The sequence below is a fragment of the Ailuropoda melanoleuca genome, chromosome 1 (genome assembly GCF_002007445.2).
Source record: "Ailuropoda melanoleuca isolate Jingjing chromosome 1, ASM200744v2, whole genome shotgun sequence".
In the NCBI taxonomy this organism is placed as follows: domain Eukaryota; kingdom Metazoa; phylum Chordata; class Mammalia; order Carnivora; family Ursidae; genus Ailuropoda; species Ailuropoda melanoleuca.
In genome coordinates this window covers 113,444,356-113,460,423 of record NC_048218.1, presented here as the reverse complement: position 1 = coordinate 113,460,423, position 16,068 = coordinate 113,444,356, and the positions used below count along the sequence as shown (strand labels likewise).

Below are 16,068 nucleotides of genomic sequence, written 5' to 3'. Positions count from 1 at the left end.
GGTCAGCGTGGTGCAGGGCAGGCTCAACTAGCCAGTGGCCAAAGGGGGATTGCAACCCATCCTGTCCACACTCCATTACCAACTTCTGCCTGTGTTGCAATTGAGACGGACTGAGAGCACAAGCTGGTGGTTTTTCATTAGCAAGGCAGGGGCACACAGAAGAAATATGATTTTGTTTACATTTTATCATTTATTGCTGAGAACAAACAACCCCAAACCTTCGTGGCTTCAAGCCACAGAGCTGGATCATTTGCCACTGTTGGAGTCCGGAGTCGGTGGAGTGTGTCCTCACCTGGGCCAGCTCAACTGGGGACGGGTCCGCCTCCCTCCAGGGTCTGGAGGCTGGTGTTGCTGTTGGCTGTGGAGATGGGGCGACTGGGCGTGTGCCAGCAGGCTAGCCTGGGGACACTCACACCGTGGCTGTCGCAGGGGTCCCGATGCACAGGCCCTTCTCAGCGCTAATAATCCTGTGGGCTGATGCACGCCCCGCAGCCTTGCTCTGGTGTCCGTGGGCCGGGCCGCCCAGGGGTATGGATGCAGACCTGTGTCCTTGCTCCCCATTCCCAGCAGGAGGCGCACTCTGGTGTTCCTGCCCTTCATCTGTTAAAAGTTTTGCTATAGAAATTTTAAAATTTACCTATGGACTCTGGGAAACAAACTGAGGGCTTCGGGGGGGTGGGGTTGGGGGAATGGGATAGACTGGTGATGGGTAGTAAGGAGGGCACGTATTGCATGGTGCACTGGGTGTTATACACAACTAATGAATCATGGAACTTTACATCAAAAACCAGGGATGTACTGTATGGTGACTAACATAATATTATAAAAAAATATTATTATAATAAAATAAAAAATAAATAAAATAAAAAATAAAAATTTACCCAGGAGAGAGGAGGATCGTGAGCCCCCATGTAATCCTTGTCTGGTTTTGACAGTTTGCTAATTTTAGTTTGTCTGTGTCCCTTCCCACGTGATTGGCTCCTCCCTGCCCCTCCTCCCTCCTCCTCCTGGAAGATTTTAAAGTAAATCCCAGACATTCTAAATTTTTACCAGTAAACATAGTTAGTGTGTCTCTAAAACATAAATACCCGTGTCTTTTGATACAACCACAAAATCATTTTACTCTTAAAGAAATAAGCAAGAATTCCTTAATATCATCTAAAATCCAGTCTGGGTTCAAATTTCCCTAATTGCAAAAAGAAAAAAAAAAACACCTTTAAATTGAGTAGGTTCAAATCAGGACCAACAAACTGCATTTGGGGGATAAGTCTCCTCAGGTATGACGATCTCCCTCTGCTTTCCTTCTCTTTCCCTTGTCTGCCTGTTTGTGTTTTGTGGAAAGACTGGGTGAGTTGCTAGCCGCAAGGTATCTGAATGCTTGGCGTTTCCCTCGAGTGAGGGTCAGTTTGGAGAAGAATGATTGGTCTCCTACCACCTTCCTGTAGTGACAAATGAGCTCTTTTCGTTTAAACTGTGATTATGTACATAGATTCTTACTCATTGGACTTATTTCAGTCAAAACTTAGTATTTTCGATGCCCAGTTTGCCCTCTCTTTGGCCAGCGGCCTTTTTCAAGTTGGTTCCTGAGTTCTTCGGATCCATCATGAACAGTGTTGGATTCCAGGTGTAACAAGAAAGCGTTTGGCTCCCTCAAACGTTTCTCTTCCGAACCGTGTTCTTTCTAGTGGAAAATGGTGTCTGGACACCACAGCCTGTAGGGTTTTTCCAGGGACAGAGCTAGAACAGAGGCTTTTTTTTTTTTTTACAGTGAGAAATAAAAATTTGAAACTCTTTATGGGATTCACATTGAGAAACCGCCAAATCAGCTGGAAGATTACAAGGTTTTTACTTGATTTTACTGTATTTCTCTTCTCTTACTCCGAAAATGTTACTAAGGACATAATTGTTTGTAAATATGTATTTTCCCTTTGTCTTACCACATCTGGAAAATATTCATGTGGTCCTTGTAATATCGAAGGCACGTTCCAAGCAGGTCGTGTTCAGGCACCACGTTTAAAGCATTTCCTCTCCGGCGTTCTAACAGCAAAGCATTACGTAGTCAGTGAGGTTCATTTGTCTCTGTTTGCTTTCAGTTTTTCCGTGGATCTGATTTGTTTTCTCTTCCGCTTAATGCTTTCCATTACATTATATAAAACAGTCCCCCAGTGTCAAAGTAAGAACAGGCGGATTCCCTGTGGATTCTCTTCTGCCCCCCGCAATTGCCCCACGATAGGCACCCATTTTATGGGGTCTGTTCCTCCTCCCGTTGTTTTCAGTGTGAATGTAAGCAGAGCGTATTTGCCTCCTCCTGGGCCCCACCTGAAACACAGGTACAGCCCCCACTTGCTATGGGAGGGTCCCCTGGCCACCTGGCTGACATCAGGACACTTGGGGCGCTATTAACACTTCATATTTCCGCTGCTGCTGGTGGTAGCCAGACATGTGTGGGCAACAGCTTCCCCACGGCCCCTCAGGCTGCGAGGGGGCGTCTGTCTTTCTCATCTGTCATTGGGGAGGCCAAGCCTCTTTCCAAAGATTAAGACCTCAGGCGTTTCTTCTTTTTTGCCATTCTGAACTGTCTGTTCACGTCTTTTGCCCTGTATTCTCAGTACGGTTTTTTGCAAACCTTTCCTATGTCGCCGTGTGTCGTGATTTTGCTTATGGCTTGTGTGTGTTTCCTGTTTGGTTTAGGTTATACGGACTTTTTAATGTAGATTTTATGTGGTCACATTTATCAGTTGTGTCCCTTTTCCTTCTGGACTTTTGAGTCCTTGTCATGTTTGTTTTGGCCGCTCCAAAATCGTAAAGGACTTTGTTTCCTTTCTGTTCTAGGAATTCCTGTTGCTTCTCTTCTTTCCCTCTGTCTTTTTTCTCCGTCTTTTCTGTCTGTGTATTCATTTTTGTTTGTCTGGATCCCAGAGGCATTTAGAACCTATTGATCCTGGGATGCTGTGTAAAGAATGAGTCCTATTTATTTTTCCTACACGGGTATAACATTGTTCCGAAGTACTTATTGAAAGGTCACCCTTGTCCTGCAACAGCCCTTTTTTAAAGCATTAGAAATGAGTCCTCCTACCCTGTGCTCCTCTGATGGCTGCTGCCCGCGCCTGAGGAGGGGAAAACCCAACAGTGACACTTTGTGTTTAGGTGTGTGTGGGGTCCCAGGTTTCCTGCACAGACTGGACCCATCCTCAGCCCTGAGCTGCATCACAAGGGAGCCCCACGATGCTCTGATGATGTCACCGCGTTTCCGTGGGATCCATTCCAGGGAAGCCCAGTGGTTCACTTGCCAGGGGGTATCATAGTGCCATAAAAGTGAAGCTTCCAGGGGGGTGGGATTTGGTGTCATGGCCACTCGTGATGGTGGCACCTGGGTCGCTGTGGAGTGGATGGAACCTCAGAGGCCACGTGGAGATGTGTGTGACTGAGGAAGTCTCCCTGTGATTCCCAGACAAGGCCCAGCCAGGCCAACTCTGCCTTAAAGGGGCTGCCCCTGTGCGTGGGAGCTGTGCGATCATTCGGCACACTCGGGCCACTAAATTGTGTGTCTGCACCTGTTTTGTTTTGTTTTTTAAGATTTTATTTATTTATTTGAGAGACAGAGCACGAGCTGGGGGAGGGGCAGAGGGAGCAGCAGACTCCCCACTGAGCAGGGAGCCTGATGTGGGACTCGATCCCAGGACCCTGGGATCATGACCTAAGCTGAAGGCAGACGCTTCACCGACTGAGCCACCAGATGCCCCATGTCTGCGCCTGTTTAAAAAACAAAACATGTTTGTCTTTTCGCCACTTCCTGGAATCCTTGTTGGCAAGGTTTCTGTCCTTTCAGGCCTGGAGAAGAGGATGAGCATAACCTCTGTCACCTTTCCTCCCACAAACCAGCCCTCCTGCTGGCGTTTGCCCCATGAATAAGCAGCAGTTTCTCTCTGGGGTAATCTTCAGTCCTGATGTCAGGGTGGTGGAGTGCTGAAGAAACCGAGAACAGGATAATAGGACCCATTCAGGTGTCATCACAGTGAGGCCAGACTTCCATTAATTCCTGGGCACTTAGGGTGGAAATGTGTTGGGAAAACAAGGTAAATGAAATAATCAATTCCTAATCTTGACTGCTCCCTGCAGAGATAATGAAAGGAAGCCAATTTAGAGAGTCTAGCAATGCAGAGAAAATGACTGAAAGTCAGCCTTAGCCTCAAATGACATAGGGAGTTAGGAAGAGGGGCCGGAAGGAGACAACGGAGCCTGGAGTTGACCCTGGAGGGGTCTTTGAAATCCCTGGTATCAGGGTGCACTGAGACTGCTGCCCGCCTCCTTCCGCTCTCGCCACCCACAGCCCATCCCACAACCTGGAAGAGAAGGCTCTTTCCAAGGGCAGCTCTGCTCTGCGGTCCCCCCTGCCAAATACCGTCTGACAGCTCATGTCATCTCCTGCATCATTCCCAGCTCTGTCCCCCACCCTCCCCACCCCGGCCTTGTTCACACTCGGGTCCAGCCCCACCCGCCCCTCTGCAGCCCCCACTCTCCAGCTCTGTGCTGTTGGTGAGCCCGGGGGAGCACGCCAGTCCTCTGCTAGGTGGAAGGAAGCTTCTTTGTCGAGATTCGAGGTCTTTGCAGCTTTTCCACCCCCCCATGGCAGGGAGAGGGGTCCTGCCCCAGGGCTACCACATCGCCCCAGTCAGCACCTTGACAGCACTCACCAACCGTGGAGGCACCGTCTGTACTCACCTCCTCGGATTTTACCCGTGGCCCTGTCCATCCTGGAAGCCAGGGTTCCTCCATGGCTAAGGCTGGCTGTGTGACCCTGGGGAATTTGCATAACTTCTCTGCGCCCCACTTCCCGCATCTTGAAATGAGAACAATGACAGGGTCACTGCGGGGACTACACGAGTTGATGAGTGCGCAGAGCCTCACTCGTGCCCCTGAGCCGTGTTGCCCTGTGGACCTCTGTCAGCCCCAGGCATAGGCCCCTCTCTGCTTCCAGAGCCCGCTGGTGAGCACATTTGCAAGAGCTCCCCCCAAACCAGGTCCTTACAGCTTTCCTTCCTGTGCTGGGTTCCAGATTTCTGTCTTTTTTTTTTAAGATTTTGATTTATTTATTTGCCAGAGAGAGAGCAAGAATGAGAGAGATAGCATCCAAGCAGGGGGGAGTGGCGGGCAGAGGCAGAGGGAGAAGCAGACTCCCCGCTGAGCAGTGAGCCAGATGCTGGACTCCATCCCTGGGATCATGACCTGAGCCCAAGGCAGTCGCTTCACCCACTAAGCCGCCCAGGGGTCCCCGTGTTTCAGATTTCTTGACCTGGCCATATCGCCTGGTGGTGCCTGCCTGCTGCTCCAGCTGCTCCGGGGTCACATTCAGCTCTGCATGCACCTGTCCACAGCAGGAAGTGGCCAGGAGCTACCTAAGGTGACAGGACAGAGAGGGACAGCCCAGCTTTTCCTGTCGGACAGCCTGGCGTCCAGGCAGCTCCTGGTTTTCTGCTGGAATGGTGGCAGCATTTGGAATGAATATAACCCAGAATGAATGGGTTGGAATGAAATAAACCGGAAGGCAGATCTTGAGGTAGACGAACGGGGTGTGCGGCACTGCCCAGGAGAGGGGCGAGGCCCCCCCGGCCCCCTCGCGGTGCTGCGTGGCAGGCGCCCCACACTACCCCCCACATGGGGCCCACCCCACGAGTCCTGGGACTCCGCTCTGCTTGGTGTCTCCCAGAGGGCGTTCGGAAGAACGTGCCTCCTGGGAATGCTGGGACAGAGAGGGGGGTGGTCATGCAGGACTGGAGAACACTGCGCTCCAAGCTGCTAGGTGCCCACAGTGGATATTCCTATTTAAAGGCTCTGAGAAGCCCTGTAGTAAAATAAAACGCCTTTTGCCTTTTTATTTATTTATTTTATTTTTTATTATGATATGTTAGTTACCATACAGTACATCCTTAGTTCTTGATGTAAAGTTCCATGATTCATTGTTTGCATATAACACCCAGTACACCATGCAATATGTGCCCTCCTTACTACCCATCACCAGCCTAGCCCAATCCCCCACCCCCCTCCCCTCTGAGGCCCTCAGTTTGTTTCCCAGAGTCCATAGTCTCTCATGCTTCATTTCCCCCTTCTGTTTACCCCCCCTTCATTCTTCCCTCCCTTCTCCTACTGATCTCCCTGCTATCCCTTATGTTCCATAAATGAGTGAAACCATATGATAATTGTCTTTCTCTGCTTGACTTATTTCACTTAGCATAATCTCCTCCGGTCCCGCCCATGTTGCTGTAAATGTTGGGTAATCGTTCTTTCTGATGGCTGAGTAATATTCCATTTATATGGACCACATCTTTTTAATCCATTCGTCTGTTGAAGGGCATCTCGACTCCTTCCACGATTTAGCTATTGTGGACAATGCTGCTATGAACATTGGGGTGCATATGGCCCTTCTCTTCACTACGTCTGTATCTTTGGGGTAAATACCCAGTAGTGTAATGGCTGGGTCGTAGGGTAGCTCTATTTTTAATTTTTTAAGGGACCTCCACACTGTTTTCCAAAGTGGCTGTACCAACCTGCATTCCCACCAACAGTGTAAGAGGGATCCCCTTTCTTCACATCCTTTCCAACATTTGTTGTTTCTTGCCCTGTCAATTTTTGCCNTGCCTTGTCAATTTTTGCCATTCTAACTGGCATAAGGTGGTATCTCAGTGTGGTTTTGATTTGAATTTCCCTGATGACTAATGATTTTGAACATTTTTTCATGTGTTGGCTATTTGTATGTCTTCATTGGAAAAGTGTCTGTTCATATCTTTTGCCCATTTTTTGATTTGATTATTTGTTTCTCATGTATTGAGTTTGAGAATTTCTTTGTAGATATTGGATACCAGTCCTTTATCTGTGGTGTCCTTTGCAAATATATTCTCCCATTCCTTGGGCTGCCTCTTAGTTTTTTTGACTGTTTCCTCTGCTGAGCAGAAGCTTTTTGTCTTGATGAAGTCCCACAAATTCATTTTTCAAAGAGTTGGAACAAACAGCCCTTAAATTTGTGTGGAACCAGAAAAGACCCCAAATCACCAAGGAAATGTTGAAAAAGAAAAACAAAGCTGGGGGCATCACAATGACGGATTTCAAGCTGTACTACAAAGCTGTGATCACCAAGACAGCATGGTACTGGCACAAAAACAGACGCATAGACCAATGGAACAGAATAGAGAACCCAGAAATGGACCCTGGGCTCTTTGGGCAACTAATCTTTGACAAAGCAGGAAAAAACTTCCGGTGGAAAAAAGACAGTCTCTTCAATAAATGGTGCTGGGAAAATTGGACAGCTACATGCAGAAGAATGAAACTTGACCATTCTCTCACACCATACACAAAGATAAACTCCAAATGGATGAAAGACTTCGATGTGACATCTCCAAATGCAAGAGAAAAAATGAACTTGTGGGACTTCATCAAGATAAAAACCTTTCTCCTTTTTAATACAGGCCTTTGCCGTCCTGTTTAGCTGCTTTCCGTCCTGACAGTGGAGTCCGGAAAGGACGGCTGCACTGGTGCTGGTCGGTTGGTTTTCCTAGGGCTAAAGTGGGGCTCTTTGTCACGTGGATTCCGGCCCTGGGGCTTTTCTCTCTTCCTTTCTCAGGTACAGCTGTCTTCGCAGCGAAGGCCGGGTGCGCTCGCGGAAGAGTGAAGATTTCTACTTCTTTGTGCTATTCGGATTTTTATGTACTTTTTAGCCTGAAATATATTCGCATTGTGGGAGAGTCGCCAGCATCATATTATGCGTTTTCTCAGCTACCCCATCTGTCAACACTGCGGCCCATTTGCTTTATCATAATCTCCCTCCATCCCTCCCTCCTTTTTTTGTCTGAACCCTTTGGGAGGTAAGTTACAGACAGCATGAGGTCCCTTGTTTCCTGCTTATTTCAGTAGAAAATTTGTGAGAACAAGGACTTCTTTTCCATAACCATGGTACCATTGTAAAAATCAGGAAGTAGGTAGGGGCGCCCGGGTGGCTCAGTGGGTTAAGCATCCGCCTTCGGCTCAGGTCCTGATCTCAGGGTCCTGGGATGGAGTCTGCGTCGGGCTCCCTGCTCAGCGAGGGATTTGCTTCTCCCTCTTCCTCTGCCCCTCCCCCTGCTCAAGATCTCTCTCCCCCTCTCTCTTTAATAAATAGATAAAATAGATCAATTAAATAGATAAAATTTTTTAAAAATTGGGAAGTTAAACATCCATGTGGTTCTGATCTCCAAGGCACACACTTACTCCGGTTTTGCTAGTGGCTCCTATTACATCCTTCATGGAAAAAGAAAACAACGTCTTAATTCTAAATAATTCTATGGGGACACTTGTCTTTAGCCTTTGTCCTTTGTGGACACTTGTGACACGAAGAAGCCAGTTTTTGCAGAGTGCACCTCGGCGTGGGCACGTCCGGGTGCTCGGGGATTGGCCGAGTCATCACTTTGCAGGGAGGGACGTGGAGTCACCCCTGGCTCGGCAGGGTCGGTGGATTGTCTCGTTCCTGGTGGTGTTGCCTCGAATACCAGGTGGTGACAGTATCAGCGGGGTTCTCCGAAGGACAGTTGCTGTGTTTCCCTTTGTAATAAATAAGTTAGGGGGTGATGGTTTGAGAATGAAAATTCTCTGCCTCTCATCACATTTCATCCACTGACGTCCGCTCCCATGGACGATCTGCTTATTTGGTGGTAACCCGCGGCCGTTGCCAGACAGTCGAGGACTCATCATTCCTTCCTGTGTGTTTAGCTGCCCTTCTGCTCTAAGGAAGAGCCCTTTCTTCTCCTCTCTTAATTTACTTGCTCATTTATTTATAATATCTGTATATATTCATGGGTTCCTGTTTTTTCCTCTGGGTTATAATCGATCGCTTCTGATAGTTACTGTGATGCAGCCTCCTGGGTCATGACCCTTTGAGCTCTGAACTTCATGACTTTCCGGCACACACCATTCCCATGTGTCGTATACTTGCCTGTCCATGGCCGTGTGTCCTTTCAGTGAAGAATGACATTCAGAAACCAGTCCACAGGTGCCTCAGATGCCCAGGTGTCCTAAATCATTGTGTCTGTCTTATCCTCGGGAGCAGGGAAATGAGGGTGTGTGTGAGTGTGTGCATGTGTGCAGATATACAAACGCACATCTCAAGTCTGCACTTTCAGAATGTACGATCAGCTGATTTTTTTCCATTCCCAGGCTATTTCTCCTCCGAGACAGCCAGAGCAATCCAAAGGCTTTTGTGCTCACGCTCTGTCATCATCAGAAAATTAAAAATTTCCAGATCTTACCTGTAAGTATTGGTAACTTCTCACTGCGCCCTGTTGTTGTTTCCTGGGTTTATTCTGAATGCAATTTTCAGATCCTAAACTAACCAAACTACAGGTCGTTAAACGTCAGACAGGGCCAAGCTGACCAGACACATGCCTCCCAGAGTCCCTTGTGAGGTTTGTTCTTTGAAATTAGGAACACACCTCCCAGAATTCACTGTTTGGTTGAGGGGTAACATATACAAAGTTGACATCAGATGTTTCATACAACTGATATATTCTGCAGCTAATAACGTTCCTGAAATGTTTCCTGTGGGACCCAAACCCAGGCCATGTTCTGCCCAAAGAGGGTGGTGAGGTCTTTTCCCATCAGAGAGCCACTCTGCCCAGTAGCAGAGGAAAGCCCTGGGAGGCCTGCGCCTGTTGCGCACTGTTGCACCTGGTGTTTCTGAAGCCTGCTTGAGCCCAGGACGTTAGCGTCTCAGGGATCCCACAGGGACAGGAGGAGGAGTGGGAGGGGGGCTCAGGGCAGCCCAGTTAGCTTTTGTGTTGCCCACACTTCCCGCTGCGTCCCGACGATGCCCTTGCTCTGCCCATGAGGCAGATGGAACAGCCAAGGCTCTCAGAAGCTTGTTCTGGGCCAGCTTCCCAGACCCCACAGAACGTTCTGCGCCAACCTGGGATTCGTCCCATGACCGGGGGGGGGGGGGGGGGGGGGGCGCTTCCTTCACGGTTTGCTCTGTCCGCCCCCACGTTATATTGTTGACACAGACACTGTCCTTCTCAGAGCCTCAAATCAAGTGAAAAGCTGTTCTATGGCGGGTGGAGTGGGTAATGCCATTCTCCCAAATAACCCCAAGTTCTGGAAGCATCAGAAGGATAGTAGCTGGAGGCTTGAGAGCAACAAGACCGGAAAACAACAGGTCCCCTGGCACCTCCGGCAGTATTTTGGAGTTTGGAAGCGGTTCTGAGTCTATTCATCGCGAGAGTTTCAAGCCAACCAGCTCCATGCCCGTGGTGCGGTGCGACTGGCCCCTTCACACTGCACCGCAGTCCTTGAACTTAACGTTCTCTGGGTTCAGACTGGCCTTAGGAATGTTGCTCCTTCTGGAAAGTACTGTGGGGTCCCTCCATTTTGATGGAAATAGCTACCCAACATGGCAGAACCTGGGAAAGCCCTTTTCCTACCTGCCCTCCCCGGTCCCTCGCAGTGACCCCATTGTCGTGCTCCTTGTCCCCAGGGGTGTGGCCCCTAACTCGGCGTGTGTTCTTGTGTCCCTCTAGTGCGAGGATGACGGGCAGATGTTCTTCAGCCTTGACGACGGGAACACCAAATTCTCCGACCTGATCCAGCTCGTTGACTTTTACCAGCTCAACAAAGGAGTCCTGCCTTGCAAACTGAAGCACCACTGCATCCGAGTGGCCTTGTGACCTCACACTGACTCTTGGCTGAAGACGGGAGGAAGCTGACACTGGAACGGGGATGGGGGGTTGCGCGTTGCCAAGAACACACGTCTGTTCTGCACCCCGGGGGACGGGGTCTGTCAGTGCCCACCCACCAGGATGGACTCGTGGCTGGACTCGCGGAACGATTTGCTGCTGCGGATCCCACGGGACCGCCTCCTTCCGCGCCAGCCAGATCGGGTAGGCCGGAGAGAGCAAACGCAAATCAGAGGAAAAAACTGAATCGATCGTCTTGGCTGGGCCACATAGGAACAAGAACCGGAGACACGTAATTGGAAATGAACTCTTGCCCTGGAATAATCTTGACAATTAAAACTGATATGTTTACTTTTTTGTATCGATCACTTTTTGCACTCCTTGTTTTCAATATTGCCCTCGGCCCCGGTAGGAGGGGTGCGGCTCTTCCGTGCACGTGGGGACGCCGGGACCGCAGCAAGGGGGCAGACTCCAGAGACTGAATCTGGGCTCCCAGGTATTGCCAGAGGGTGGTGCCCACCCTGTGCAGGTGACCGTAGGCAGCTTCGGCTCCCAGGTAACAAACCACCGCCAGCCTTCCCCAGAATACTTGATGAGCTTTTTTTGTTTTAAATAAAAGGTGTCACCTGTGGTAGACATTGGGCCCATAGTGTGGATACAGGCACCCACGTCTGCCAATCACTGCCGTGTCCACAGATGTCCCCTACGCCCATTGCGCGTGTGTCCTTCATAGTTCCAGAGGCCCGGGTGCTCTGGAAAGCTCGCTGGCCCACTGCACAGCAGGGCTGAGTGACCTCACCTCTAGCTGGACATGGGGAGTGTCCCTGGGGACCACTCCCCCCGGCGCCCAGTCTCTACCGCTCCCTCTCAGCCTGTTCTAGAACGATCACTGCCTTACCCCCCACCCCCACGGTGGCTCGGGGCCTTTCCTGGCTGTTGTTCCTCTGGGGGTTAAAGGATCTAAAAGGAAAACAGGACCTGCTTGGCTGCCGGTGGTGGCCGGTGGGTTTCCATGGTGATAAAGACGTAAACATTGGAAAGGGCACATCTGCAGCCCGGTGTGGAAAGGTCCTTGCTCGATGACCTCCGTCCTGCTGAAAAGCCCCACGAGCCGGCCCAGGCGCAGGCCCCCCTCGGCGGGCTGGCATGCAGAAGTACCTCACGACCATTGTGGGCATTGGAGAGTCTGGTCAACACAGCACTGCTTCCCCCTCGGGGGCTGAGTCACATGGTGGCTGGACTGTCCCCCCCACCCCCTCTGCCCCGTCCCCTTAGCTGAGTCATCGGTGTGACGGGGCCACAGCTTTACCTGCGGTCTGTGCAAAGCAGAAAGGTCTCCCCTGACAGGCCTGGGAGATCAGTCACCACGCGGGACTGGCCCCCCAGATGCCTGACTCTGCCCCACCGCCGTGTCCCCCACGAGCTCACGCCCAGGTGGGACCCACGGGGCCTGCCTCGGTGGCACCGCTGTGCTCTAAGACCTCGAGGGTGTAGAAACACTGTATTGTAGTTTACAGTCCTCACTCTGCTTGTTTTCCACGAAATGTCTCCTTACACAAGTGCGGAATTTTAGTAAAACGTTTTTAACTGTAAACGCTCAGTCGCGTTTTCTTGCTTTCGTAGCCAGTTCATCTTTCAGCCTGCCGACGGTCGGCTGACTCCCGAGTCCTGCCTGGCCACAAGCTTCCAGGGCGCTCCCCCTCGGAGCGGTGCTCCAGTTACACCGTTAGACATTTTTCTCTTCACTGGTTGGAAGTAGAACCTGAAAGCAGTTCGATTTCTCTCTTTCTCTGCGCGTAGACCAGTAGGATGAGACTCTCACGCCCCCTCCGCTAGACAGCTAGCACCCCCAGCATCTCGTATTTATAGACATGCATTTTATTTAAAAGGAGCTTGAAAGCGGGACTCTGACTCATGGTCTGTGTGTTGCTGGTTTGACGTCTTCTGTACCTGCCTGGCCGCGGTGAAATGCCGGGTGGAGGGTGGGAGGCCCTGTGCCTGGTGGCTGGGAATTCCACCTGAAAGCAGCCAGCCCCTCGAGGATGCGGGCGCCTGGCCCAGCCAACCAGGGGCGGAAGGACGTTCGACTTTTATTTTTGTATTTAAATGACATGAATGTAAATGGAACAGCTCAGGGTCATTTTGGAGCCTGTTGACTTTTTCTCTCTCTCTCTCTCTTTGTGCCTGTGATTTTCTTTTCTAAAAGGAAAACCCCACATAGCAGCCTGGACTTAGTTGGGAAGGATACCCAACGCTTTGGGTATTGGTGTTTAAATAGGTGAGCTCTGTTACCTTAGGTCTTTGAGTTCCAGAACGTTGTTTTGTTTGCTAAACTTGGAAAAATATGTGCCTCAGTCTAGCTGTTTTGTCTTCTCTTTTCTGCACTTCATACCTGACGGTTTGACCAATTGGCACACCTGTCCAGGGCAGGACCTGCTCGTGGTGGATCGTGATGTCACCGGGCAAGTGCACGGTGACTATAAAACAGCCTGACGGATAAACGGTTTCAGGGAATGCAGACGGTATTACGAGACAAAACCCTTATTCCACGTGCTTTTACCCTTTCTGTACATAGCTCTTCAGCTCGTGAACCTAATTGTAAACTTTCAGGTATTTTTGTACAAATGAGGGACTGATGCTCTGTTTCTTGTAATTAGAAATAAACATTACTACCGTGTTCTTCATTTTCCACGCCCGTGTGTCTGTTTCTGTATTTTGGACCACTCCAGCGGGCCCGCCCCCGAAAACCTTTGAGGATAGTGTAGGATAGCAACAGTGCGTTTCTTTGTACTGGTTAGACACTAGTTGAAAAGGAGTTGACGCGTGACACACGGACTGGGTGGCTCCGTGTCGCTGCCCGGATGGCCTCAGTGGCCTCTTCTGCCCACACCCCCACCGCAGAGTGTTTCAGAGGTAGCCGATCTCCATTCAGGCTTCACAAACACCTCAAGGAACGCTTATAAAAGTTTGCATTTGAGAAATCCAGTGCATTGTGGGTGCTGCAGTGGGACCACGACAGTGGGTCAGATCTGGGTTTTCTAGTCAAATAAACTGACAGGAGGAAGGAGAGAATGGACGCCCCGTGTCTCTGCTTCCCCAGGACCTCACCAGAGAGCCTGACTCTTCTCCTTGCCTCTGGTCACACACACCTTCCAAACAAATGATACATTAATTGGCGATAGAACGTTGTTCCCCTGGTGGTTCTATTGCAAATACCACTGTCATTTTGGGCAATTATGGAATTTTGTTCTTTGAAAGAAAAGTGATGACCACTTCTCTCAGAAAATAAAAACCCCGTGGTATCCATACACTCAAGCGCACGCACATGCCGATGTCTGCGGGAGCTGGAGCAGAGGGTGCCCAGGGCGGCCCTGAGTCCAGCTGGGAGATTCGCGTGTGAAGGATGAACGTGAAGGTGACCAGAGGCAGATGGACAGCACGGCCTTCTCTAGGTGGGCGCTGTCCGATACCACCAGGCACACACACCTGTTTAAATTTTAATCAATAAAAATAAAATGAAAAATTTAAGTTCAGATGGCACTAGCTACATTTTTAAGGGCTCAACAGCCACAAGTAGCTAGCATCCACCACGATCGACGGTGCGGACATAAAACACTTCCAACACGGCAGAAAGTTCTGTGGGACAGCACTGGTCCTAGTGACGGACTGCGAATGCCTACGTCACGGAAGTGGATGAGCTCGAGGAGGGTCCGTCTCTTGTGTCTGGTTGGTGCTCTCAGTGGGCAAAGCTCAGCCTCAGACCCAAGGTTAAGGGTATCCTCCGCTGAAGTCACACCTGTGCCCCCCCCCCCAGGTAAGACACACTAGCTTCCTTTTTGCACGACAGAAGGACACTGTCCGCTGCCTTCGTTTCCTTTGGCCCGGCCTGCTTCCCAGTTACAATGGAACAAGTGGTTTCACATCAGACACGCGTCTTGTGTATAAAACTCAGCTGTGTCTGTGTAGCCCATCCTCCAGCCCCTGACACAGAGGACGCTTCCCGATCCAACAGTGACCTGCTCCATGAGCAGATTTCCTGGACTGGCCCGAGTGGGAAGGGTCCATTTTCTATTGCCCAGATTAGTGCCATTAGTGATTCTCTCTCCAGACGGTGTAGTTTTAGTGTCTAAATATACAGTGTGTGTTTGCACACAAGGGCCCTGTGTGTAAGCAGGCACCGCATCGGTCCTCATTGAAGACACAGCCACCTCGTTCCCTGCAGGAGTAAGAACGGGCCATGCATTGCTTCTTGAGAGATGGTTTTGTATGAGCGATCGCACTGGAAACAGGGCTCATTCTCGATGCGTTTCTATGATTCAAACCCGACCCCCACAGAACACTGTTCATGAGCTACGGCGGGCGTCATGAGGAGAGCACCGTGGGCTTCTTCCAGAAAACCAGCAGTATGCCCGAGTATTTCACTTCGTGGGCTCTTTTTTAATTAGAGGGAGGGGACTCGCGTTATTTTTTATTTCGTGCCAAAAGTGAAGTGGCCTTCATGTCTTGTTACTGCACTATTTTCAGTTTTACATAGAATCTGACGGTGCTGTATTTCTGAGCCGGTTGAGATGTTTTCCTACGGTGATTGGGACATAGATGACCTACCTCAGGGCCGTCCGAGTCCTGCTGTGAGATTAGGCTCCGCGACCTGCACCAGACTTGCTTTCTGACCCTTCCCTCCCAAATAGGTACCTTCAGGATGACTCCGCGTGGATGCCTTCCTGGCCTCACTCCGGAGGGTCTGATCAGTGAGGACAGAAGGTGCCATGGGACCTGGCCCCACGTGACTTGGGGTGGCTCCTACTGGGGAGCGGAATTCTAGAGGCTGTCAAGGGAGCAGGCCTGTGCCCTCGGCCACGTTTCAGCGGCATAACTTGGAGAACCGTGTGACACACCTGTGAAGGGACATGATGGATTCAACCCACCCACTCATCAGAGTCACATTGGGAGCTTTGAGGCTACACACCTCCAGGCCCCTCTTAAGCTTTTGGAATTCCAGTCTTTGACGTGGCAATAAAACGCTTGCTCACAGTCCCCTGCAGGTGGGTGAGATCATCTCCAGCTCAGCATGGTTCCCGAGATTTATGATGCATGCATCTGCTATATTTTTATCCTTCCCCAACCCTTCAGGGACTTGCTGAGCTTCTAAGTGGAGAGCTATTGGTGGGCCGTTGGGAAAGGCTGAGGCTTAAAATAGAAGTCCTTGAAGCTGCCCCCGGGAGCACCTATGGGAGCACCCCTGGGAGCACAGGACCGGCACAACTGGAAAGGCTTTGGGGAGGCTCTGGCCCTGGCAGGACACAGGCAGCCTCCAGCCTGTGCTGGCACTGATGGGCCCTGTTCGGCCCCCCGGTGCAGTGCCAGAGGTGTGCAGTCC

At 50.5% G+C, this 16,068-nt stretch overlaps 1 protein-coding gene across 5 annotated transcripts in view; it reads left to right on the top strand.

Annotated features, from left to right (window-relative positions):
* Positions 1-13,374, top strand: part of GRB10 (growth factor receptor bound protein 10) — a 171,975-nt gene extending 158,601 nt beyond the window's left edge. For all 5 annotated transcript variants that reach the window (XM_019797968.2, XM_019797971.2, XM_034665549.1 and 2 more), the window contains 2 exons: positions 9,181-9,274; positions 10,536-13,374. In XM_019797968.2, the coding sequence (XP_019653527.1) occupies positions 9,181-9,274; positions 10,536-10,682 (241 nt within the window). In that variant the 3' untranslated portion in view covers positions 10,683-13,374. The remainder of the gene's footprint in view (positions 1-9,180; positions 9,275-10,535) is intronic.
* The last annotated feature ends 2,694 nt before the right edge of the window (positions 13,375-16,068 follow it).